Here is a 24181-nt window from a genome sequence, read left to right as displayed (position 1 = left end):
TTCCCCATCCTCGCCCTACAGGCTCCAGAGGCCGGGTCCACTTGGAGCCATGTAAGCTGCTATGGGGGAGGGCCTGGACAGGGTGGGCTGCAGGCTGCTCTTCTCCCTGACCTTAGCCTGTCCTCAGCCACTGGCCCTGTGAAGAGCCAGCCTCTCCTGCTAGAGTTTCAAACCCACAGAGAGGACTCCATCTGCACCTGGGTCCTCCATGCCTCAGCTCTTCCCAGACACGCTGCTGTCCCCAGGGCCCTCTGAGGAGCGCCCCCTAGGCCCTCACCCACAGGCAGGAGAAGGGCTGCCTGGGCTCCCATGGTCTCCAGCTTAGTGGAACAGGCATTTCTGGGCACGTGCCCGGCCATCAGAAACCAGCAGTGAAGCACAGACCCTTGTCCTCCGCCTCTCACCAACAGAGGAGACAGGCATGTGGATGCAGGTGCCACACTGGGGGCTTGGGAGGAGGTGGCATGTTCAGAGTGGGGTCTAGCTTGGGGGTGGCCCGGTAGTGGCGACCACCTGCCTGCAGTGGTGACAGAGGTGAAGGGTTTCATCAGGCTCCGTCGGCGAAGCCTTGACTCAGGCAGGCTTGAAGCCAGTAGAACTGTCCAGTTTTTCGATAGGCAGCCTGCAAGGGGCAGCTGTGTGCCCGGGGTCACCGCTGTGTGTAGCCTTGGGAGGCGGGAGCTGAAGGCTGGAGGGGAAGGTCAGGGCCAAGCTGAACATAGCATCACATACCCAGGGAAGAAACTTGGACCTGGTCTGTGGTAGGGGGGGAGGGGCCTGTGTTGTAAAAATTCCAGCAGCCTGGTGAAGGATGCTTTGGCGGGCAGAGGTGGAAGAATGGGGGCCGTGACGTTGGAGGCAGTGGTCTGTAGCAGTGGGAGGGACAATGGCAATGGCAGCAGAGAGAGGGAGATTGGGGTAACCCCAGCTAGTCTTGGGGACTGGCGTGGAGGAAGAAGATGGTGTCTAGGAGATGAGGAGCAGAAAGGACGAGGGACTTTGGGGTTAGGCAGAGTGGACAGAATTCCAGGTTCCTGGCAGAGCGAGCCTTGGTGTGCACAGGATGCTGAGGCAGGCTTGTGGAGACGTGTTGTCTCCAGGACTTACAAAGGGAGGTGGCCACTGGGAAGTGAGTGCAGGGACAACATGCAGGGGGTGACGGGGCTGAAGGAACCCCAAGAACTTGTCAGCCTTGGGTTCTCAGGACCAGGAGTGTGAATGAGGCCACTGGAGGAGCCAGGGTTGGAAGCAAGGGGCTTCTCTCCCTGGGGCCGTCGGCCGTCAGAGGAGAGCGGCTGGGCCAGCCGGCAGGTTGGCCATCTCAAGCAGCTGGATTACCAAAGCTCCAGAGCCCTGGGCTCAGCCCTCAGGTTCTGATACTACAGATCTGGGGTGGGGTCAGGAATTTTGTTTTGAAGGCTTGCTGTGGTTCTGCTGAGCCAGGTTCACACTGCAGGTGTAAGTGGACTGAGCCTGGCTACTGAGTGGAGAACCAGGAGCCAGCCAGAGGCCTTCTGGTGGCACCTGCAGCTGAGCCCAGGCCTGCGAGGGGAGGATGTCCAGTGCAGGGCCAAGCTGCACGCGCTCACTGGTCGCCTACCAGGGGTCCAGGGCTGCAGATTCCAGTGAACAAAGCCCTCCCTGCCCTCCTGAAGCCTGCACTTGAGGGGCAGGGCCAGAGCTCTGCCACATCTGGAAGCCATCCATCTAGCCTAAGGCCGCTCTATGCTGCAGGCAGCTGAGAGGGAGAGGTGCTGAGCCGGGGACATGGGGAGCCCGGACACTCCCTCTCACGTAGACCCTGAGACGGGCGGAGCCGAAAGACCCACCCTGGGCTCCTCAGCTGGCAGGACCTGCCCGTACCTCCTGCTATGCTAGCGGGAGTTGGGGAGGCTGTTTGAATGGCTGGAGCTCTGGGTGGTGAGGAGCCCCTGCCCTCTTCAGAGGGCCTATGTCTGTAGGGTGTGTTATGGACTACATCACAGATGAGGAAACTCTGGCACACAGAGATGAAGTGACTTGTCCGGCTAGCAAGAGGCAAGGTCAGGACCTCAGCTGAGATCTGACTGGACGGTGTGTGCCCTGATTCCCTGGGCAGCGACACTACAACAAGATCGGGTTTGGCACCTATTAGCCAACAGCATCAGTAAGAACACAAACAAGCCTCAGGGCGGAGGTTGCTGGCCCTGCAGGTGCTGACGCAGGCCTGGAATGAAGGCCCTTTGTGAGGTGGCCCTGGGAACTGGCAACAGGTTCCGTCCCGCCAGGAGAGGGACGACAGGAGCTGGGACCTGTGTAGGAGATGGTTCTCGCCATGCTGGGGGCTCTGCACCTCCGGGCTGGGCTCAGCCTCTTCCTCCACCTCATCCTGGCAGTGGCACTGCTTCACTCCCAGCCTCTGAGGTGACTCCTGGGGCACAGAGGGGCAGGGCACTCGGGCTGGACGGCAGAGGTGCTGCCCCTCCCCTCTCTGGAGTGGGGCTGGCTGGCCCTGGTACCCTGGGTGTTGGAGGACTTGCCAAGTGCCCCCACACTGGGCCATCCCCCCATTTACAAGGAGGTGGCAGTGGCTTTCTGGGCCAGGGCCGAGCACCCCAACCTCTTCCACAGGTCTCAGCGGTCTGTTCCTGAGGCATTTTCCGCCCCCCTGGAACTCTCGCAGCCACTCTCCGGCCTGGTGGATGGTAGTATCTCTCTCGTCCCCTTCCCCTGCCCCTCCCTGACAGTGGAGACTCCCCTAAGGGGTGCCCCAAATCCAGCTTTCAGGGGCTTGTCATCCCAAACTACATCTGTTCAAGGGTGCCAGCTGCCCCTCCCACCCATGCCCTCCTTTCTCTCTTTAGACTATGGCATCCTCCCCAAGCACCCGTGGCCACGAGGGCCTCGACCCCTCCTGTCCCGGGCCCAGCAGCGCAAGCGAGATGGGCCCGACCTTGCTGAGTATTACGACGACGCACACCTGTGACCCAAGGCCCCCATAAAGATACTACGCATGACAAAGGCTTGGCTTTCCTGGGCTGGGAGTGAGATGGGGACAGGAGGGGTCCACACAGATACATCCACTGCAGTCCAGACAGGAAATGGCACTTTAATAGTTGGGGCCAGGGTGACAGGACCAAGATGGGGCTGGCCTGTGTCAGTCAGGAAGCCTCCCTCTCCTGCTGGGACAGGGCCTTGCGGCAGTTCCTCCTCCCCACTGAGGTCCTAGGCCTGCCACAGGCCAGCATGCCGGTGAGGTCAGTGGCAGGAGCCACCCAAAGTCCCGCAAATGACGGAGCTGAGAACAGGGTCTTCACCTCCACGTGTTGCCATTTCCTCACTGGAAAGTCCTTGGGAGGTGGCTGGACTCAGCCTGAGCTCAGGGCTCTTCGGTGGGGGTTGGGGCAGGGGCAGGGTGGGCACTTGCAGGTGGCACAGGCTTCATCAAGGCAGGAGCCAGAGCGCCCGAGCCCTGGCAGGGGAGGTAAGGCCCAGGATGGGGCAGGGCCGTGTGCTCCTGGAACGGACATCCTTCTCTGCCAGAGGCCTGCCCCCCAACCCTGCCCCTTCCAATCCCCAGGCAGCCCACTCTGCCCTCCATAGATGAATCTAATCCCATATATTACAATAAACCGCATTTGCCTCTCCCCATTGCCCCACCCTCCCCTACCCTGGGCCAGCAGCCCCCACTTCCTCATCCCCTGGTGGTAGCAGGTGCCCCTCCTCAAGCAGTGCCACATCCTGTCAGCAGCCAGCTGTCCGGGCACTGGCCTGAGGGCTGGGGGACGCAGAGGGCGGGGCTGCACTGCTACTCCAGGTAGATATCTTCTGTGGGGCAGGTGTACTCCACAAACTGCTTGTAGAACTGCTGGAATGCTCTCCTAGAAGCCAGGGGACACACAGATGGCTCAGACCGCCACTGGCAAGGGAGGAATGGGATCCCGACCCAGGGTTTTCCCACTCAGCCTTGGGGCCTGAATGCAGCTCTGGTTCCTCTGGCCGGGGCCACTTGGCTCTGTTCTCTACAGAATTGCCATTGCATTTCCCAGTAAGATGTCAGTTGAAGACATGGCTCAGCAGCTACCAAGCCTGGAAGCCACTCCTCAGGCTCGCCCTGCTCTGCCACCCTCCCTCCAGACCACTGCACTGGGGTCTGGAGATGGTTCTCCAGAGCTGCGGGGGAAACCAAGGGGCAAAGCTGAGCACGAGGAAGCAGCCCTAGGGCCTGGGATTAGGTGTACTCCCTCGGGCTGGGTGCTCAGCAGGATGCACACGTACCCCACGGACTCTGCCAGGGCTTTGGTGGAGTCTTCAGACACAAAGACATGGCAGGCAAACCGGTGGTCGGCGGGGTGCTTGGTGATGAACCCAAAGTACCTGCAGGGACAGGTCTCTCTGTGCTGGGACAGGGGCTCGGCCCACACCCAACCACCTGAAGGCTGCAGACCACCTGTGCCTCCTCCACTGCCATGCCACCCCCACTTACTTGTTGTTCTTTGGATGATATCCACAGAAAGAGATGTTTTTTAACTGGAAAAAGTGGCTACATTTATTTCCCTACAGGAGGGAGAAAAGAAGCAAGAGGCGGTCACCTGGCCTGCAATGAGGGTGAGAGGAGATGGCCTCTTCACTGCAAGTCTTGGGGGAAAACTGGGGGCCATGGAAGGAAGGGGCTGGGTTGGGAGAAGTCACCTTGGCCTCCTGGGAGTCATCGGCCTTGACGCCTATCTTCACACCCCGCACGCTGATCTCCAGGACGCAGCTGGAGGGTGGGTTAAAGTGCACGGTGAGCCGGCGGGTGGTGGCAATCTATAGGTGACACACAGAGCCACGTCAGCTGCTGTCTGTTCCTCTGCTGATCCCTCCTGTCCCAGGGCCTGAGCCCTGAGGCCTTTACTGCCTCTAGACACCTGTGTTCCTCTGCCCCAGGGAGCATCCAAGGGAGGAGAAGGGAGAGGGCTCAGGTACCTTTTGCATAGCGGCACAGAGGACGTCATTGCCCTTGTGATAGGGAACCTGGACTGAGCCCAGGAACTTCACCCGGAACTGGTCCACCCAGTCACTGTTTTTGGCCAGGGCTGGAAAGCAAGTGTGAATTGAGGAGGGGCAGAAACAGTAGGAGGGAGCTGAGCAGCCAAGCGAAGGAGGGCGGGTGAGGCACGGGGAATGGCAGAGCCCACAGAGGCTGCCACAATCCCTGGCTGCCCAACTTGGCCAGGCCTCACTTTGCTCGATCGTGAAAAGGACCTAAAATCACCTCCACTCAGCCCCCGACCTGTCTGGCTAAGATCTGGAGTACACGTTCACCCAGCAGCAAGTCGGGGCAGACAGATATGGCGGCTGGGGGCACAGGCCAGGGAAGGAACGCTACCTGCCATGTGCTCGGGCTCCTTGGTGACCTCGATGGCATAATAGGCAGGAAAGACGCCCCGGGCACCGGTGCGCATGTTGTAGGCCTCATACCAGTAGTCTTCAGCCTGGAGCTCCACTAGCAGAGGGTCATCCACTTCCAGCTCAAGTTCGTCTTCGTGTCGAGGCACAAACCTGTCCCCAGCAAGGACAGGTGAGAAATTCGGCACCAGGGCCTGTCCGGCCAGGCCTACTCTGGGGTCTGGGAGCCACAGCAGCATCGTTATTTCAGTAAACATTTGCAAAAACATCCTGTGTGCCTGTGGCAGTGCTAACCGCAGGGGAGAGCGAGGGCAAGCAAACATGCATCTGCCATTGAGGAAACACAGGCCAAGGGAGGGTGCGGGCAGGGTCCCCTCTAAAATGGAGAGGCTGTGGGAAGTGCAGGCTTTTGTCTAGAGAAGGGTCAGGTGGGCTGTGGGCAGGCATCCTCTTGGTCACCCTCCTGGGTGCCCTGCCCCCGGCCAGACTACGTGCGCAGTCTTGGGATCCCTCACTGTAGCCATCCTCTTTGTCACCATACTCTGAGTCCCTAGAGAGTGGACACTGTCCTCCCAGGGCTGAGTGGATCAATGAATGCTGATGGCAGAGGTTAGTAACGCTGAGGCCATGTAGGGGTGACAAATGGAGGGTGGTGTGTGGCCCAAACTGCTGCGTGGCCAGGCCCAGCCAGCCCATGGCTCTCACCTGAATATGGCCCGGTGGGTCTGCTCCTGCTCCTCCCCATTGATGATGCAGGAGAACAGCCCGAAGGACTCGGCACCTGCAGGTGAGGGGGTGTGGCTGGATGGGAGGTCGCAGCTCTGATCCAGGTTTAGTGGGGCAGGTAGAAGCCTCAGTCCTAACCAGATGGGGCCTGGGGTCGCCTCCCAGAACACTTCGCATTTTGGCTCTGTCCCACTAGGGAACCCCCACCCCCCAACTGCTTCCCCTTGCTGACTCACTGGAGGAGCGGGAGCGGCCACTCATGAAGACGTTCAGGAACTTCTTGGAGAAATGGACGTCGGGTTCGTCAGGCGTGGAATCCTCGGAGAGGCAGGCAGGGGGCTGGGGCCGGGGGGCCTCCTCATATTCCTCTCCAATGGCCGACTCATAGGGCGAGGAGACAGAGGCACAGTTGTCGTAGACGGTGGCCGAGTCACTCTCGTCACTGTAGTCTCCGAAGCACGGCCGCAGGCTCACCAGCTCCAGCTGTGCATGCTCATCCACCACCAGCGTGTACTTGACCGAGTCGTAGGACAGGGCGCTGGTGTCCGAGCTCAGAGAGGCCCGTGGAGGTGGCGGTGGCTCCCCCAGGCTCCCCCGCCACCCTCCGCCTGGGGGCTCAGCCCGCTCTGGGGACGACAGGCAGTCGAAGCCCTCCTCCTCTTCACTGATGGAGGGGTGTGGCCGCCCTGCCGTGGAGGGGTAGGCAGCAGGGTCTGGATCGGAGCTGACCGACATCCGGCTCTCAGTGGGCGGCAGGAAGGCGGAGGTGGGCTCTGCCGGGTCTGGGGGCCTCTGCACTGGGGTCAGGTAGATCTCCTCAGTGGCCTCTAGTCGCACATCGGCCTGGTAGTGGATTCGGTCTCGATGCGAGTGGCCCCGACCCCCAGGCGGGGCAGCAGGGGGACCACCCGGAGGTGCCATCTGGGTGGCTGTGCTGCGGCGGCAAGGGCTGTCAGTGGAGGTGCCCCGGTCTGTGGTGGGGGCGGGGCTGCTCTGGGGGGGCAGCTCATCGCTCAGGCAGATGTGTTCATGTGGCGGCGTCTGCTCCCCTGGAGAGCAGGCAGGTCATGAAGGCAGGGGCTGTCTCCCAACTCCCAGCTACCTGCACCCGCCACTCTCAGCTTGGTGACACAGAAACCAAGACAGAGCCTCTCTGGGGCCAGTCAACTCACTCATGCTACCACTGATCTCAGCCCCGGATGGGCTTGTGCAGGGATGTGGGTGGGCGGTTTACCTCTACTCAGCCCTTTGGAGACTGTAGGCTTTGCTCTCTGCAGTGGGGACTGAGTCAGGGCAGGCGGAGGTCCAGGTAAGGAAGAGGGCCCTGACTTACCTGTCTTCAGGGGTGAGGATGATCGAGACACCCGATCCTGCCAACTGTGCTTTTTGCCCAGAGAATTATTATTCAGTGTGTCCTGTGCGGGGAACAAAAGGCTCTTGTGATGGAAGTGGTCAACAGTGCCCGGCACAGGGAGGTCCCGGCCCTGCCCCCTCAGGCCATCCCTAGGGCCGTTTGCTGTGTTCACCCCGCCTCCACTGTCAAACGCCTCACTCCCAGCTCTCCTCTGGAGCAAGCAGGAAGGGTGGCAAGTCACAGCCAGGCTTGCTGGCTCCCGATGGCCCTCCACCTTGTTCAGGGAAGCTGGTCAACCCTCAGGGAGATGCTTTTATCACCCTTAACAAAGGTGGTGATGGCCAATGTGTGTGGTGGCAAGAGGGGTAGGAGGTGGGGGAGACGAGAAGCAGGAGCTCTCTGGAGACACAGTCAGATACCCAGTCCCAGACACTGAGGGTTACTTAGAAAATGCTCAAATCCAGCCCAAGTCAGAGACAGGTGACTCTCTGCTCTGGAGCTTGGGAAGTTATGGCCTAGAAGGGGTGGGGACCTTCTGGTAGAGCCTGGAAAAAGCACAAGGAAGGGTCTCCCCAGCAGCTGGCCTGGGGGACAGAGATGAATCATCCCAGTGACAAATCCGTAACAGAGTTTTCCTGCACCCCCCCACCACAGTGACACGTGACCGAGGACTGACAGATGCAGTTGTCAGCAACCCTCCTTCCTGGGTATCCTGGGCTGCCCATTCTACATTCTCAGCCCCGGGACCCCTCCCCACAATGCCCACACAGGGCTCCCTCCACTCCACGAAGGCTCCCTCCCCTGGGAGCTCTCTCCCAAGCCCTAACGTTCCTGAGCCAGGCTGCCAAAAGCCATTCACAGGATCCTGGGAAAGGGACCAAGCCTTTCCCTGCAGCCCTGGCCGCCCCACCTCCCAGGAGCTCCTTCCCTGCACCGCTCCTGATGAGCCTGGAAGACAAAGGGCCACAGCCGGCTCCCCCAACCCTATTCAACTCTCCTTGGCATCCAGCCACCCTCCCAGGGGCCCTAGGCCCCCAACTTAGCCAAGCAACTCCATCCCCCATTCCTCTCCCCTGCCTTCTGGGAATCCCCAGCTGCCCAGATCTCAAAAACTGCCTGTGGCCCCTAAGCTCCCCATCCCCACCTCGCCACAATCTCCCATGGCCTCCTCGACGATGACCACTTCGGATGCCCTTTTCTCCAGGCCCTGCTCCTACCCTGCTTTCACCAGGAACCCCATACCCTGAAGGAGAAACCCTGCCACGTGGGACCCTGAGGTCCCACGCTCCAAACCCTTCGAACCCCTCAAAGCCTCATTCTCTTAATTCCCTACTTCTCTCCAAACCCCAGTCCCTTCCTCCATCAATCCCGCCTCAAGGCTCCAAGCCCGGCCAGCTTCCTAAGGATGGACTCAGCCCTCTTCCTAAGGATGGTTCTGCCCGCTGCTCGGATCCCACCCCCGGGGAGCAAGCCACTGCGGCCTCTATGCAGGCGCTGTCCCCAGACACTGGACCCGTGGGTGTCCCCTTCCGCTGCAGCCTGTCTGCGCTCCCCCTCACATCTCCGCCGCGGCCCAGGGCGCCGCCCCCCGCGTTGGCACCTCACCTGAGACCGCGGCACCTGCGGGAAGAGGTTGAGCGTGGTGGGCCGCTTAGGCCGGTACGTGTCCCCGCTGCCCGGGCCCTGGCCCTGGCCTTGGCTCTGGCCCTGGCCGCGGGACGCTGGCTCCTGGCCGGACTCGGCCTTGGGCGGCCCCGCTCCCGACCGCCGGGCCGCGCGCTCCTCGTCGTCGTCCTCCTCGTCGTCCTCGGCCCCGGGAGTGTCCCCCGCCGCGTCGATCAAGTCCATCTGCAGCATCTCGGCCTGCAACCGGCTCCCCGCGCCGCCGCCGCCCGCAGAGAGCAGCCCAGCGCGCGGGGGCTGCGCGGCGCACGGAGGGGCGTCAGGGGGCGGGGCCGGGGCGGGGCCGAGGCCGCTTGCACCGCCCCCCTCCCGGGCGAGTCCATTCTCCTGCGCGAAGGGGGCACGAGGGGAGCGGAGCAGGGGCCGCCGGAGACTGGGGCGCTCTCGCCCGCCGGCCGCTAGGAAGCGCGAGGCCGCCGCCTCCCCGCTCCAGCCGTGCCTCTGACTGACTGCACCTCCCCACAGTCCCCACCCCGGACTCCTTGCGCCCTCCCGTTCCCCTGGCAACGGCCGGTGACCTCACTGGGGTTGTAAGCCGAGCCCAGAGTGAAGTCACCGCTGTTGCTATGGAGACTCAGTGGTCGCCAAGGAGTTCGAGGGAGGGGGGCGGCAAGGGATGGGGGCGGGGGAAATAGTATTTGAAGGGGACTTGAGGAAAACTGGAAAAACTGAGGCTCAGCCAGGCAAGGAACGGCGGAGACCTGAAAAGGATGGGAAGGGGACGCCGAGGGGGAGGGGCGAGCGGGGCCCCGGAACCAAGGCGGTGGAAGCCCGGTCCTAAGCCAGCCGGCCCAGGCCCCTCCAGCCCGAGATCGGCCCTCCACGAGTCTGCCCTGAAGATGCAGAGCCCCATCCTAGCTCCAGTTCTGCCGCCAGCTCCCTGGCACCTTGGACAGATCCCCTGACCCTTCAGGCCCCTCATCAGTTGAGTGGGGACAACACTACTGCCTCCCAGCCTCCAAGAGAGCTGAGTACTCACTGGAACGTGTGTGAAGCCCACTGGAGCTTGTCTGAGGCCCCTCAGGGGCACATCTCTGGCCAGTAGTGCCTGGGGGCCCTGCCTAGCTGGGGGGCAATCCTCTCCAAGGCTCTGCTAGTGCAGCTGGGGGAGAGGGCAGGGTGAGAGTCCAGAACAGGTGCCTGACCTTTGAGAAGCTAAGTCAGGGCCCTGAGACCATTCCCCAAATCTAGACGCCTCTGCCTCTTCCTGGCCTGGCGGGAGAGTGGAAGGTTGGGGTACTGGGGACTAGGGGGTTATCCTCACCCCTTGGTTTCCTCTTGCCTGACAGAGCTTACTGAGTCTCTGGGGGTAGCAGGAGGTCAACACAGAGACAGGCACCCCCTCCCCAAGGCACACGGCATGCTCCTATGGGAACCGCTCTCCTGACACCATATCTGGCTACCTGCCCTCTTGGGAGCTCAGAGGAGCTCTGGGCTCTAAAACCAACCCCCGTGCTCTGTCCTCCATTTCCTGCCTAGCCAGCCCCTTCTTCCTGTTCTGAAAAGACATAGTTGGGATCCCCATCTGACCCCAGCTCCCCAGGTGCTGGGGACCTCCTGGCAGCATTCAGATCTTTGGGGACAAGAGACAGTCATCTTCCCTATGACAAAGCCAAGGGGTCCAAACCAGCAGCAATGCTCGGCAGACTCCTCAGTGGGGGCCTTTAGGACTAGGGGCCAGAGAGGGTCTGGGAAGCCATGTAGTGCCATCTGTCTGGTGTATAGCAGCCAGCAGCCACAGGAGTTATTCCAGGAGTGCCTTGGCTGTTTCTTCCTGCCCTAAGGCACTGCAGATTCCACCAGACTCCACCCTGTCTGCCTCAGGCCCTCTGCCAGGGCTGCTCCCAAAAGGATTTAGGATAGCCCTGAGTCTCCCTTAAGTCTGGTCCTAATTGTTAATGTCCTAGGTCTCAAGACTTCCTACCTCTCTCATCTTGTGGGCAGCTGAAGGAGCTACTTCCTGCCTTAGTCTCCGGCAGCAGTAATAATAATAATAATAATAATAATAATAATAAATAAAATTCTGATTGTACACCCAAGACATGCCAAGCAGTATACCTATGTTTCTTGCACATCATTTCATTTCATGAGGGTGCCAGCCCAGACCTGAAACCCCTTTATCGATATGGGGATGCCTTTACCCCTGTCCCTAGTCTTCCTGCCACCCCACGCAGGAGCTCCTGGGAGCTCACCCTTACCCGTAAGGACAGGGTGTCTTTGCACTGCAAGCTGATGCCACACTCATCAGTGATCTCTGAGAGGTCTTCATCCTCAAACTCCTCCAGGCTGATGTCGTGGGTGAGCCTGGTGGGGACAGGAAGCCAAAGTTACAACTCAGGGGCACTGCTATCTCCCTGTTACCTCTTCCAGGGGGCAGCCTCTTGAAGGCCGAACACAGCCCCCAGAGGACAGGATTTGGGGTCCATCTGTGTCAATGCAGGGGGTAGTCAGCAGGCAGGGAAAGAGCATGGGGCTCGGGCCAAAAGGCAATCCTCCTAGGGTGGCAGTGGAAGAGGAGGCTCCGGATTACTCCAGCTCCTCCCTGGGAGTTGTCATTCTGCTGCCAACCAGCAGGCAGTGCTTAGAAGGCCCAACTGGTCAGGGCCTCCTCCCAGGGTCAAGGCAGGTGCCAAGGCCAGTTCACCATGGAGAATCCATGGAGTTGAGAAGAGCAGCAAGCCTGGAGTAGGAGAGCTCCCAGTGCAATCTCTGCAGTAGCAAGGCCCGAGGCGCTGGCAGCAGCCTCAGAGGAGGGCCCCACGCCCCAGCTCAGGAAGACTCATGCCCCTTGGGCCCAGGGAACAAGCGAAGGAAAATCTGGTGTGGGTAGTTTCAGCCTATTCCAGAAAGGACTATAGCCTCATGCTGTGCACTTGGTGGTCTCATCTCTTCAACCACAAAATCTTCTCCTTTTCCATCGTTAAGGACCCTGAACAGGAGGCTGCACACATGGGGTCAGGAAAAGCCCCAGGTGGAACCAGAGGTGTTATAAGCTCAGGAGACAGCTCAGAGCACCAGGGCACCAGAACACTAACCATCTCCACCAGAACCCCCCTCTCCCTAGGCCAGCCCTGAGTCCCTATCTCAGAATGCAGAGCTGGGCCAGCCACTGCAAGGCAGCCTGTCTCTTGCTCACCTCTAGTCCTGGGCACTCTGCCTGGCTTGCTGGAGGGTAGAACATTTGGGAAGTTGGGAAGAATGTATGAGGCTTTTCCCAGATAAGTCCAAGAAATTGAGGCACAGAGCAAGGGAAACCCACGAGTCCAAGGTCACCCAGGAGGGATGGTGGCTTAGCCCCCAGGGGAACCTAGGAGGCCCAGACTCCCTGCCGCTCACCTCAATCAGACCAAACAGAGACCCTGAGCTCGATGGAGCTCACCCCAGCTTGGTCTCCACCCCCGCCAGCCCCAGTAGCCCCTACCAGCGCTCCCATTGATCCTCCAACCAGCTGTCATTGTCTGGGCTCGAATCCATCTTCAGCACCAGCTGCATGGAGAGCCCTGCCCGGCAGGGGGGCTGTGGGGCCCCAGGGCTGCCCTCTCATGCCCGGAAGTGTGCGGGGGCCAGGGCTCAAGACAGGGCTGGGGGCCTCTGGCCTCCACCGCCTGGGCCTGTCTTTCTGCGTCCTGCCCGCTGCAGAAGCCTGGGGAGCTCGTTAAAAATAGATAGGCCAGGAGAGGAGGCTGCAGCTGCCGACCTGGGTCCCAGCCCCAGCTCTTCCCAACGCAGCCCTCAGCTGCAAGCAGCTTCCTCCAGCTGGCCGGCTGGCCATTGCGCTGCTGCCGCTGTGGCCGCCTCCCTCACGGGATCAGGTTACTTCAATCAATGCCACTGGCTCCACCTGCCCTTCCAATGCCCCTGTCGGGGACTGAGGTGGCCCCCCTCCCTGGCCCAGGCTTGTAAGTAGATGGCAGAAATCTAGGATGTTTCCCCCAAAAAGCCAGCGCTTGATTGGCTTTAAAGGGCCAGTGCCCCAGTCAGGGTGCCAGGTGGGAGATGAGGGGGCGCTTTCCAAACACCTCAAGAATGAACACTCTGTTCGCACTGCCATAGGCTCAGCCCTCCGACCTCATCTGGGAGGCTTCTGTGGGCCCAGGCTGCATCCAAACTGGATTTGATCTGGGCTGTCTCCTCCTGCAGCCAGGGCTCAAAGCCTTCAGGACCCAGGAAGGCAGGGCCTATGGATGCAGGAGGCGCCAGAGTGACAGCTAAGGGCAGGCCAGTGTTTGGGCCCTTAGAGCAGAGCTGGAAGGGCTGCTGGGTGGTAACGAGCTTCCTGTCCCTTTGGAGTGACATAAACAGAACCTGGAAGCCCCTGGAGGGCACTGCACAGAGGGGTGGGGAATGGGGGCTGGATGGAAAAGGTGCCCTGTAGGGTCACTTCTGACTTGCAGCCCAAGGGTGGTGGTTCCCCGGGCCATGGGGAGGGTGTGGCTGGCCAGCTGGGGTGGAACTGGGGAGGAGGGCCTGGCCCAGAAGCCAGAGCAGCCCTCCTGCATCCATCCAGGACAGGGTGGCATCTCTAGCTCAGGGACAATAACCCAGTAGCTGACACCAAGTAAGTGTTCAATTCACACTGGCTGCCCGGATGGTCACCGAGAAGGCCAGTGGTGCAAAGGGGAGGCCCTGGGACTCAGATGGCATGGGAGAGCTGCAGGACCGCTGACCCAGAGGTGCCCTCAAATGCCCCTGCTCTGTCAGTGACCTCTGCGCTTTTATTTTTTTTTTTTTTTGAGACAGAGTTTCACTCTGTCACCCAGGCTGGAGAGCAATGGCATGATCTTGGCTCACCATAACCTCCGCCAACTGGGTTCAAATGATTCTCCTGTCTCAGCCTCCTGAGTAGCTGATATTACAGGTGTGCACCACCATGCTCAGCTAATTTTTATATTTTTAGTAGAGATGGGGTTTCACCATGTTGGCCAGGCTGGTCTTGAACTCCTGACCTCAGGTGATCTGCCTGCCTCAGCTTCCTAAAGTGCTGGGATTGCAGGCATAAGCCAAGGCGCCCGGCCCCCCTGCACACATTTGTGTCTCCTCACACATGGCTCCTCTTCCTCACTGCCAAGCCCTAGTCCAGCCTCTGCCTCTGCCCTCCCAGATGTCCCCACTGGCCTGTCTGCCTCAGTCTCCCCATGCCTGTATCATCCCACTCCACCTGCCACTATCAGACAAAACTGCCAGAAACGCCATCATCCCTCCTGCCCCACTTGGAACCCTCAAGGCTCACTGCTAGCAGCAGGCTCCTGTGCCTGCAGGCAAGGCCTCCAGCTCCATGTGTAGCCCCCGTGGGCCCTGTGTCAAAACCAGTGCTCAGATGGAGCACATGGCAGACTCTCAAAGCATGCTTGCTGGAAGAGTGCTCAGTTAAGCCCATTCCTCCAGGAAGCCCTCCCAGCCCTTGCATGCGGCTGATGTCACCATCTGCCTGGATGTATAGTAGTGTGTGCAGCAGACAGGGCCAGCCCTCCCTCAGAAACACCCACTTCCCCAACCCTGGTTGCTCCAAAGGTGGATGGGGCCTGTACACAGCATCCTGATTGATGACCCTATACTGTACCCAGCAGGTGATCAAGACCCCTTCCTCCCCTTGCTCCTGGAGGGCAGAGCTGGCGAGTTCATCCTGCACACACTGGGTGCTCAGCATGAGCCTGCTAGATGTCTGTCAAAGGACAGCCTCCGCCTCCACCTGCTCCTCTCGAACTGCAGGCTGGAGCAGGGCCTGCAGGGTCTGGCTTAGACCTGGGTTAGAGGCTTCTCAGTTCATTTCCACACCTTCAACATCACCTGATATTCCCACTTCCTTGGACAATAGGTCTGGGTGAGGCAAGGACAGCAGCATCTTCCTGTACAGCTGAGGGCACTGGGCTTTAACTGGGCATTGCTGGAAAGAATACTGGGCTGGGGGTCAGAGAACCCATGGCTGATCCCTGGCCCTGCTGGGGCGGGTTAAGGGGGATGATTTGTCTAACTTTTTGGGTGCCTCTTGTAAGTCAGGCAGGATGGAAAAATGATCACCGCATCAGGCTTGGAAGCGGGAGGCCTGAAATCAATCCTGACTCTTTCCTGTTGAAGCTGCCCCATCCTGGCCCCAACATTTACGCCGTGCATCTCTCAGTCCTCATTGCAACAACCTTGGGAGAGGGTTCGTTCCATTTCTCCCATTTTACAGATGAGGAACACTAAGGCTTAGACATAAGGTGCCTTATGCCTCAGTTTCCCACATACAGGATGAAGCCACCAACCCCTGCCCACCCACCTCAGAGGGCTGGTGAGGGTGAGCAGAATGGAGTTTGTGTGAGTAGGAGGTCACTACCCAGGATCCAGGGGGACTGATTGGTCAAAGAGTCCCCTCTGCAAGTCACCCCCCATCCAAGACTCTGCCCTTTCCTCTTTTTCAGAACCAGATATTCTGGCCTCCCAGCCAAAACCCTGGGGGGTTCCTTTATGGAGAGAAGGCTAAACAGATGCTTGGTCCCTGAAGGCTCATGGAAGGTCAATGTGGGGAGGAAGGAGGGAAAGAAGGAGGGAGGAAAGGATGGAAAGGAGAAGGAAGGGGAGGAAGGGGAAAAGAGGGCGGTTTCCTCCTGTCCTGCCTGATCCACCCTGCTCATGGCAGCCTTAGCACCAGCAGGCCTCCAAACTGAATCCTACAGCCCTCCGCAGGCCGGCCTCCCTCACCTCTGGGTCTGGAAGTTTCAGCAGCCTCCTGTAGAAGCAGCCCCTGCCCACCCTTCAGACCTGCTTGTCTATCCTGGGTGCTGTGATCCTTCAGACGTCATCCATATGAACGTTTGGTGGTTCTGAGCCATGAGTTTGGTCTCTGGAGACCGCCCTGACCTTTCTACCTGAGGCCCCTGTTCCTGCATTCACCTGATTCCTCCTACCCTGCTGCCTCAGTCCTTGCTTTTGGCCCTGCCGGCTCCTCACTGTTCTGGTCATGCCAGCCCCTGCTCCCACCCCACCCTGAGCTGCGCTTTCCTAAATGGCCCTGAACAAATATGCCTTTTGTGTTCTGATGTTGGTTTCCGGCCTTTTTCCCCTGCCTTGCCTGGTCGCATTTCTACCGACCATAGTCCTGCCCTTTCTGATGGACTATTTCAGCTCAGTAGTAGGCTGAGTTAGAAGTGTATGTAAAGTAAGGGTTAAGTGGTAAAGTGCTGAGGCTTTAGCTGAGCAAGGCCGAATCTGAGCCAGGCATTGGCTGTTTGGATGCCATTCTTCGGCCTTTGCATTCCTGGCCACGCTGTGGTGAGGTAAGGATGCCAACTGATTGACCTTGGGTCCTGGCCACAATGCCCCACAGGCCTCTCTTGTGACAGAGGGCCCGTGTGGTCCAGGGGTCCAGCCTGCCTCTCTGCAGCCCTCTAAGTGCTCAGAACGAAGCTGGCTCCCAATGAGTTATCAAGACACCTGTTGACTGGCTGCTCAACCCTATGTGGGTTCCCCATCTCCCTCTGGTTCCTCTACCAGCCACTCTCCACCAGGCAATGACAGCAAAGCTGACCCTGAAATACAAATCTGGTCTGGTCACTCTTCCCCAGCTCAGAGCCCTTTAATAGCTTCTTCTGGTCCTTAGAATGTGGGAAGGGCCCCAAATTCTCACCTGTGGCCTGAAGGCTCTGTAAAGCCTCCTTTCCCTCCAACCAGCATCATGTCCCCTCATTCCTTTATCTCCTCCCCCAGTAACGCAGCTCCTAAAGCAGTAGCATGGTCTCCTCTGCAAGCCTTCTCTGACCTCTGGGACCAAGCCAAACCGCCCTGCTATGGGCTCTTGGAGTCCCTCCTGGCTGTGGTTCCGAATCACTGTAATTTTACCTTTGGGTTATGCAGCCCGTGGTGGCCTCCCCTTGGAGTCAGTTAATCCATATGGGTGGGATCATATCTGTTTCGATCAACATGTGTGGTGCCTAATAGGTACTTAACAAATGCTGAATGAATTAACCACAGGTGTCCCGGGGCTCTCTGGATTTTTGCCTTGGAAATCTCTGTCAGTCCACTTTTCAAATCAACTTCCTGTGTTCCCACCTACACCGGAGTCTGGACTAGGACGTCAGGTCCTCCGGGAAGATGGCACTGGCTGAAATGGTGGGGTGGGGATGAGCCAGGTCCAGCATCCCTCTCAGGCCCTCTCTCTACCCCCATCACCCGGCTCTGGGTGAACATGGGGTTGGGCTGGGTTTGTTCTTCGGGTCGGAACTCCCTGACCACCTCCATACGGGGACGGGGGTCATCTCCAACGAGAACTGAATCCAACCAAAGAAACGAGCCCCGAGGGACAACCCCACTTGGGGTAAACGTTGTTTGATCTGTTTAAACATCTTCGTGACGATACGTTGCAAGAACTCTGGGATCCAGTGATTCGACTTTTGGGAAATGGCTTCGAGGAAACAATCCCACATTGTTTGGAGAAGAACCGGGACACACAGGATGTTCATTCCTCATCATAGCAAACAACTGAAAACACCTGCGTTGCCAGCACCAGGGGGCTGGTTCCACCGTCACCATCAGTGGACGGAATGTGACGCAGTCTTTTGGAATGAACATGATAAAGTCTGCGTATTAAGGTGCAAAATGGCAACTAATAAAATGAGCAAAAAGACAGAATATATGATCCAGTGGTCTCCCCAGGATGAATCGCACACAGGAAGAAACTCACGTGGACAGTGAGCTGTGAGATGGGGGTAGAATCTGGGGCGCTTTTTTCTCCTTTGCTCTCCTTCACAGACTTTCATCCTGGGCCACGCCAGCCTAGCGTGGGCTCCCCGTCTGCTGCTGGGCTGCCTGCCCTCCCCAGCGCTGTGAGTTTCCTGAGGGCGGGGCCATCATACTCACCTGGGCACCGACTCCCTACCTTCGCTCCAATCTATGCACAAAGCCCAAGACCCTGCATACCCTAGGTGCTAAATCAGTGCCTATTAAAGAGGCACTGCAAGCACCATGACAGCAGGAGCCACCAGCTCTCCACTGGCATCTGCAGTGGTGGAACAAGGCAAGGCACTCAGAGATGCGCCTGCTATTTTGGAATGAATATAAGAGTGGGGCCAGGGAACAAAGATGGCATCGTAGAATGGTTAAGAACGTGTGGATGGTGGCTGTGACCCAATTTGTGGGAACCATGGGGGCCCCGGGTTAGAAGTGGGTTGTGGCTCATTTCCAGCAATCCAGAGACGAACTTTAAAGCTCTGCCATCAGCGACCTGGGGTTGAAATTCTGCCCTGGCCACTGCCAGGCTGTGTGAGGCAAGTCAACACTCTCTGCCCCCACATCCAAGGTCCATCAGGAGCCAGGCCAGGGCAGTCCTGGGCATGAGGTAGCTCCAGCAGCACCTCCTCACCTCCATCAAAACATGGTTGGCTGAATAGGCCACTGGCCGGCCATCTTCCTGCCCTCTGCTCAGTCTCCCTGGGCAGTGGTGTCTTCTCTGAGGCTTCGGTGGCCATCCCTCCACACTCAGACTCCCAGGGTCTTTGGCCCCAGCCCTATCCTCTCCCCTGAGCTCCAGACCCAAAACCAACTGACTGTATGAATCCTCCAGTTGGGTCCTCCAGTGATCCCCAGTCTCCAATTCAGCGGGTCCCCACATGATTTCCGCACACTGCCCACCACCCCTCTGGTCTCCCACTGGACACCCCACCCACCAAGGAGCCCCAGCCTCATCCCAGACTCCTGCCTCTCCATTCCCTATTCCTCACCAAGTGGGCTAATCTGCCCCCTAACTCTTCCTCACACCCTGAACCTGTCCCTCCTTTTTACCAGCAGGATGGCTAGGCCCCCGGCCACTCTCTACCCAGCAGCCAGGTGATCCTCCTAGAGTAAGCTTGTCTAACCCCTAGCCCATGGGTGCATGAGCCCCGGATGGCTCTGAATGCGGCCCAACACAAATTCGTAAACTTTCTTGCTACATTATGAGATGTTTTTGTGATTTTTTGTTTTTGTTTCTTAGCTCATCAGATATCGTTAGTGCTAGTGTATTTTACATGTGGCCCAAGACAATTCTTCTTCCAATGTGGCCCAGGGAAGCCAAAAGATTGGACGCCCCTGTCCTAGAGGATCCGTCTGACCCTGTCATTCCCTTCCTAACCCCCTGCCGGCTCCTCTGTCAGTGAAGAGGTCAGCGTCCTCACATGGCCTACAAGTTCCTGCACATCCTGCTCTCCACCCTCCCGGCAGACTGCGCACCAGGCACCCTGCCCACGGCTCTGGTCTCAGCCCTTCACTCCAGTGACACCCTTGGGTGATATTTATGCATCTACCAGGCCTAAGCTGAAATGTCCTGCCTCTGGGGGGTCTGTCCTGACCCGCTGAGCCTGGGTCCCTTGACCTGAGCCATCATCACACCCACCAGCCCATCTGTAAAGCCGTCTGTCCATTTGTCTGTCGTCCCTCTACAACACCAGCAGCACGACGGCCAGGCCCACGTCTGGCCTTTGCAGTGTTTCCCTGGTGACCTAGGCAACGTGCAAATGTTTGTTGAGTGAATGAAGGAAGAAGCCTCTGGGTGGCCTCATCTCTCATCCCTGAGGCAGGGCGGTGGGGCAGATGGAAACCATCCAGGCAGCCGTGGCCCAGCTCTGTCCCAGCTTCACCACTAATTTGCCGTGTTCTCTTGGGGGAGCACTCGCCCTCTCTTGTTTCTTCATAAGGGGAGGGAGCTGGTTGGATGACCTGGTCTCTAAGGTCTCTCTCTGATCCAAGATTCCCCTTCTACACACCACAGACAGGCCGCTCGCTCCATTCCTGCCCATGAAACCCCCTTTGTCTCTGCTGTTCCTCCCATGTGAACTGTCCCTCTGTCCCTCCTCTTTGTCCCACCTACCCAGTGCCAGTGTCTCCACTGTGTAAATTTCTAAATTCTCTTTTCTAGAGTTTTCTTTATAATGAACATGTATCACTTCAATTTTGAATTTTCTTTTATTATTTTGTAAGACACAGAAGTAACCTATACTCATGATAAAATAAGAAGTCAAATACAGGTGAACAGCCCTAATCCAAAAACCTGAAATCTGAAATGCTCTAAAATCCTAAATGTTCGCGACCAACATAGCAGCACAGGCGGTAAATTCCACACCTGACTCCATGTGACAGGTTGCAATCAAAACTTTGTTTCATGCACAAAATTATTTAAACTATTATATAAAATTACCTTTAGGCTATACGTATAAGATATATAAGAAAAAATCAATTTCATGTTTAGACTTGGGTTCCCACCCCCAAGCTATTTTATTATGCATATGCAAATATTCCAAAATCCAAAAAAAATTAGAAATCTGAAACGTTTCTGGTCCAAAGCATGTCAGATAAGGCATACTCAACCTGTAAAAGTATGACACTGGGCGCAGTGGCTCATGCCTGTAATCCCAGCACTTTGGGAGGCTGAGGCAGGTGGATAACCTGAGGTCAGGAGTTTGAGACCAGCCTGGCCAACATGGTAAAACTCCATCTCTACTAAAAATACAAAAATTAGCCGAGTGTGGTGGCGGGCACCTGTAATCCCAGCTACTTGGGAGGCTAAGGCAGGAGAATCGCTTGAACCTGGAATACAGAGGTTGCAGTGAGCCAAGATCATGCTACTGCACTCCAGCCTGGGCAACAGAGCGAGACTCCGTCTCAAAAAAAAAAAAGTATGTAAAATACGAAGCGAAAATCCCTCACCACACCCAAAGGTGACCAGCCACTATAACCAGCTGGAGCATTTCTATAATCAGAACAAAAATCAGCACGTATTTATTTCAGCCAACTACCAACAAATGAATGCTCCCACTCCTTCAGGTCAGGCCCACATGCTCACCCCTCCACACATGCTCTTCCAATACTCCAGGGCTCTTTCTTTTTGAGGTGGCTCTGACATCAGACTGCCTGCCACTTACAAGCTCTGCCACTTACCTAACCTCCCTCTGCCTCAGTTTCTTCATGCAAGTGTGGATAATAACAACGCTCTGTTGATACAGTTATTGTGAGGGGTAAATACTCTTGCACATATGAAACTCTTAGAATGGTGCCTGGGTGAACTGAGTGCCTTCCAAATGTCAGCGCTTACCACTGTTATTGAGTAACTATCCTGTGCTGAGCAACAGGGATACCAAAGTTTGGGTACACAACCCCTGTGTCTTGTGGGAGCTGACAGTGGGCACCGGGGGTCAAGGCACCTGCGTGTGTGTGCACACACACAGCCCTGCCTACAGGCGGCTCTCCTCAGCCCTTAAAACACTCAACACATGTTATCTCATCTGATTCTTAGGACCATCCTGAGCAGGGGCCAGTGCTGGCATCTCAGAGGCTCAGAAGGCTTAAATGCCCAGTGTCAGGGCACACAGCTAAGAAGGGCCAGCCAGGATCCAAAACCAGGCCAGTTGGATCCATGACTCCACCAAAGAGCCACAAGAAAGCACTACCCACCCACCCAGGGTTAAGTGGAGCTCAGCCAAGCACAGTGAGAGGCGGCCAGGAGAAAGGGCAGCGGGGGCTTCGGGAGCAGTGGGGCAGGCCAGCAGGGCCTGAGACACTGACGTTTATTATTCCCACACACTGGCCTTGTCTCCGCAGCCAGGCCACCATGTCCCAGAGGGCTAGCCCATGCCTCAACCTCGTGGCCTACTGCCACCCTTGTCCCATGTGCCGCAGAGCTGGCCACACATTCACTGGCTGGTGTCTGCTTCCTCAGCTCCTCTCACTAAAGCATCCATGACACCTGGGGAAGCAGGTTGAGGAGGAAAAGCTGCCCACTGGGCCAGAGGCAGGGCCGGGAGGTAGAGAGGATTGAACACGCACAGACCTGGGTCCCAGTGTGGCCTTAGCCTCTGACTATTTTGGAGTCCCCAGATGAGCCACCCTGCCTTTGTTAATCTCAATCACCTAGTCTATAAAATGGGCAGACCATTACCCTCTCTTGGGGCAGTTATGAGGGTTAAGGGAGGGGCCTTGGGAAGATGCTCTGGACAGCAGCGAGCCGTAGTATTGTCTGCGAGTGTGGGGGCTGACACGCTTGTTGAACACTGACCTGATGTGCTTTTTCTCCTTTCCAGGCAAGAATCAATATTAATGAGCCCACTTAACAGATGGCACCCAGAGAGGACAAAAACCTGCCTGGGTAATGCAGTTAGAAAGTAGTGGAGCTAGGATTTGAACCCAGGTCCCTCTAAGCCCCATGTGCTTCCACTGCATAGGCCTCCAGGTGAGGAGGCAGTATTTGCATGGAGGCCGCATGTGCCATGCCAGATGCAGTCTCAGACCTCAGCCTGTGAGTCTAAGGCATTATCAGAGAGCTGCAGCCCTGGAGCCTTCAGGCCTGGCCTCCTCCATCTGGCTTCCTCTGATCCTCCCGGCTCAGCTCATGGCCTTGGGGAAGGTTTCTGGATTTGATGATGCCATTAGAGATCCCCAGGGGTCTCTGCCCACCTGAGGACCTGGGAGCCAGTGACCCCTTGCTCCCAGGAGGGGCTGACGCCAACAGCCCAGCTGGAGCTGGCTGGGTGGTGCCCCAGGAGAGGGGAAGGCGCCAGTTCTTAAGATGGGGAAACAATGGGGTATGTCTAAGCCTCCCTCTCTAGGCCCGGAGCAGTGACTTCGGCCTCTTCCTCCCCACCAACTAGGGGTCAGATTTATGGGGGAGGTACATCTATTCCTCCTCCACACAACACTCACCCTTTACTTCTCTGAAATGCAACGGGCCTAACACCAGATTGGGGGGTAGGGGTGGTGGAATGGGAACTCAGGTCAGGGTTCTGGGTATTTACCCCAGCAGGGATCTCCCTCAACACCCTCGCTGGCCCCGGCTACTCCCGAGTCGACTTCCCTTCCCACAGCCGGGCCTAGGATTCCCCAGATTGAGGCTGAGCCTTCAGCGCCTGCCCTGAGAGACACACCTGCCCAGGTCGGTGCTGCCTAATCCAGAGGGGCCCGGCCATGCCAGGCCTGGCAGGTAGGCCCATCTGGGCAGGCAGGGCTCGGGGAGGGGCCCAAGATATCCTCCTCCCAGCACCAACAATGTCGTTGCCCCAGGAAACTGCGACCCCCGCCCCTGCAGGCTGTTCCCAGCTCTATTCAGAAACCTTCGAACTGGGCACAGGCTAAGATGTAGCTTGCCTGCCCGCTCCGGGATCGCACCGACCCCAGACCCTGCCGCAGCCCGGAGGTCGGGGAGAAGGCGGCCTCTGAGCCCCCTCCTCCAATTCCAGCGCAGACCTCCCAGCCTAGGACAAGGAATGGCGGAGGGAACAGCCTCGTGAACATGCAGCGGCTACCAGTCCGGACATGAGGCTGGCGGGGCTTCTTGGGGGGCGGGGTGGGGCTCTGTTCCGGGAAGAGACCCCATTCCCACGCCGCCCTCTCGTTCCCGGGTTCCCGAGGTTCTGGGGTGGGGGGCGGGCAGGGCAGCCCAGGCGAATCAGTCCCGGCTGAAGGGCGAGGCGCGGGGCGGCCGGGGACTCTCACCTGAAATTGGGAGGTGACGCGATGTGCAGCCCCAGGAACGGGGAGGCGGCGGGCGGGGACGCGGCCCCCCCGCCCAGGCCGCCGCTTTCTCGCTCCGCCATTCTCCGGCACAGCCCTGGCCATCCGGGCGGAGCGCGGCGCGGAGGAGGCGGCGGCTGCGAAGGAGGCGGAGGCGCGGCGAGGGGGCAGCCGCTGCCGCAGGGCTCAGGCTAGGCGGGCGCGGCGGGCGCACCTGTGTCTCGCAGGGCGCGGCACCGCACCGCGCACGGCTCGCGGGACTGGCGAGAGCGCCCCGCGCGCGCCCCCGGGCCCCGGCCGGGGTCTCGCGCGTCCCGCCCCGGCCCCGCCCCCACCCGCCAGCCCCGCCCCCGGAGATGGCGCTCTCCGCGGTGCTGAAGCCACGGCCCCCGCGGCCCTGGGCTTGGCTCAGCCCCGCCCCAAATCCGACACCGACTCTCCTCCACCCCGTGGCCGGTGTGGGCCTTATCCCTCCAGGTGGGCTTAGTGCCTGGGTATCAGATGACTAATGGCAGGACACTGGACCCCAAGATCCAGGTTGGCCCCCCGCAGCAGAGACCAAGAAGGCAGGCGGAAAAGGAGGGTGGTGGAGGAAGG

General features: G+C 58.6%; 2 protein-coding genes across 2 annotated transcripts; one reads left to right on the top strand and one right to left on the bottom strand.

Moving 5' to 3' along the window:
* The first annotated feature begins 49 nt into the window (after window positions 1–49).
* C15H11orf94 (chromosome 15 C11orf94 homolog) lies at window positions 50–5635 on the top strand. Its single transcript, XM_010371047.2, has 3 exons — window positions 50–2403; window positions 2611–2684; window positions 2844–5635. Exons 1-3 carry the CDS (start codon window positions 2303–2305, stop codon window positions 2963–2965), a joined length of 297 nt encoding a protein of 98 aa, XP_010369349.1. The 5' UTR covers window positions 50–2302; the 3' UTR covers window positions 2966–5635.
* MAPK8IP1 (mitogen-activated protein kinase 8 interacting protein 1) lies at window positions 3069–23846 on the bottom strand. The gene is made up of 12 exons (XM_030917424.1): window positions 23567–23846; window positions 11332–11437; window positions 9056–9370; window positions 7430–7511; window positions 6333–7145; window positions 6076–6151; window positions 5351–5523; window positions 4948–5057; window positions 4672–4788; window positions 4466–4536; window positions 4258–4356; window positions 3069–3860 (listed from the first exon to the last, which is right to left on the bottom strand). Exons 1-12 carry the CDS (start codon window positions 23665–23667, stop codon window positions 3788–3790), a joined length of 2136 nt encoding a protein of 711 aa, XP_030773284.1. The 5' UTR covers window positions 23668–23846; the 3' UTR covers window positions 3069–3787.
* Between the last annotated feature and the right edge of the window lie 335 nt (window positions 23847–24181).

The sequence above is a fragment of the Rhinopithecus roxellana genome, chromosome 15 (assembly GCF_007565055.1).
Source record: "Rhinopithecus roxellana isolate Shanxi Qingling chromosome 15, ASM756505v1, whole genome shotgun sequence".
Taxonomy (NCBI): Eukaryota; Metazoa; Chordata; class Mammalia; order Primates; family Cercopithecidae; genus Rhinopithecus; species Rhinopithecus roxellana.
The sequence above is the reverse complement of the archived record's forward strand: the minus strand, read 5'-3'. Positions and strand labels throughout refer to the sequence as shown.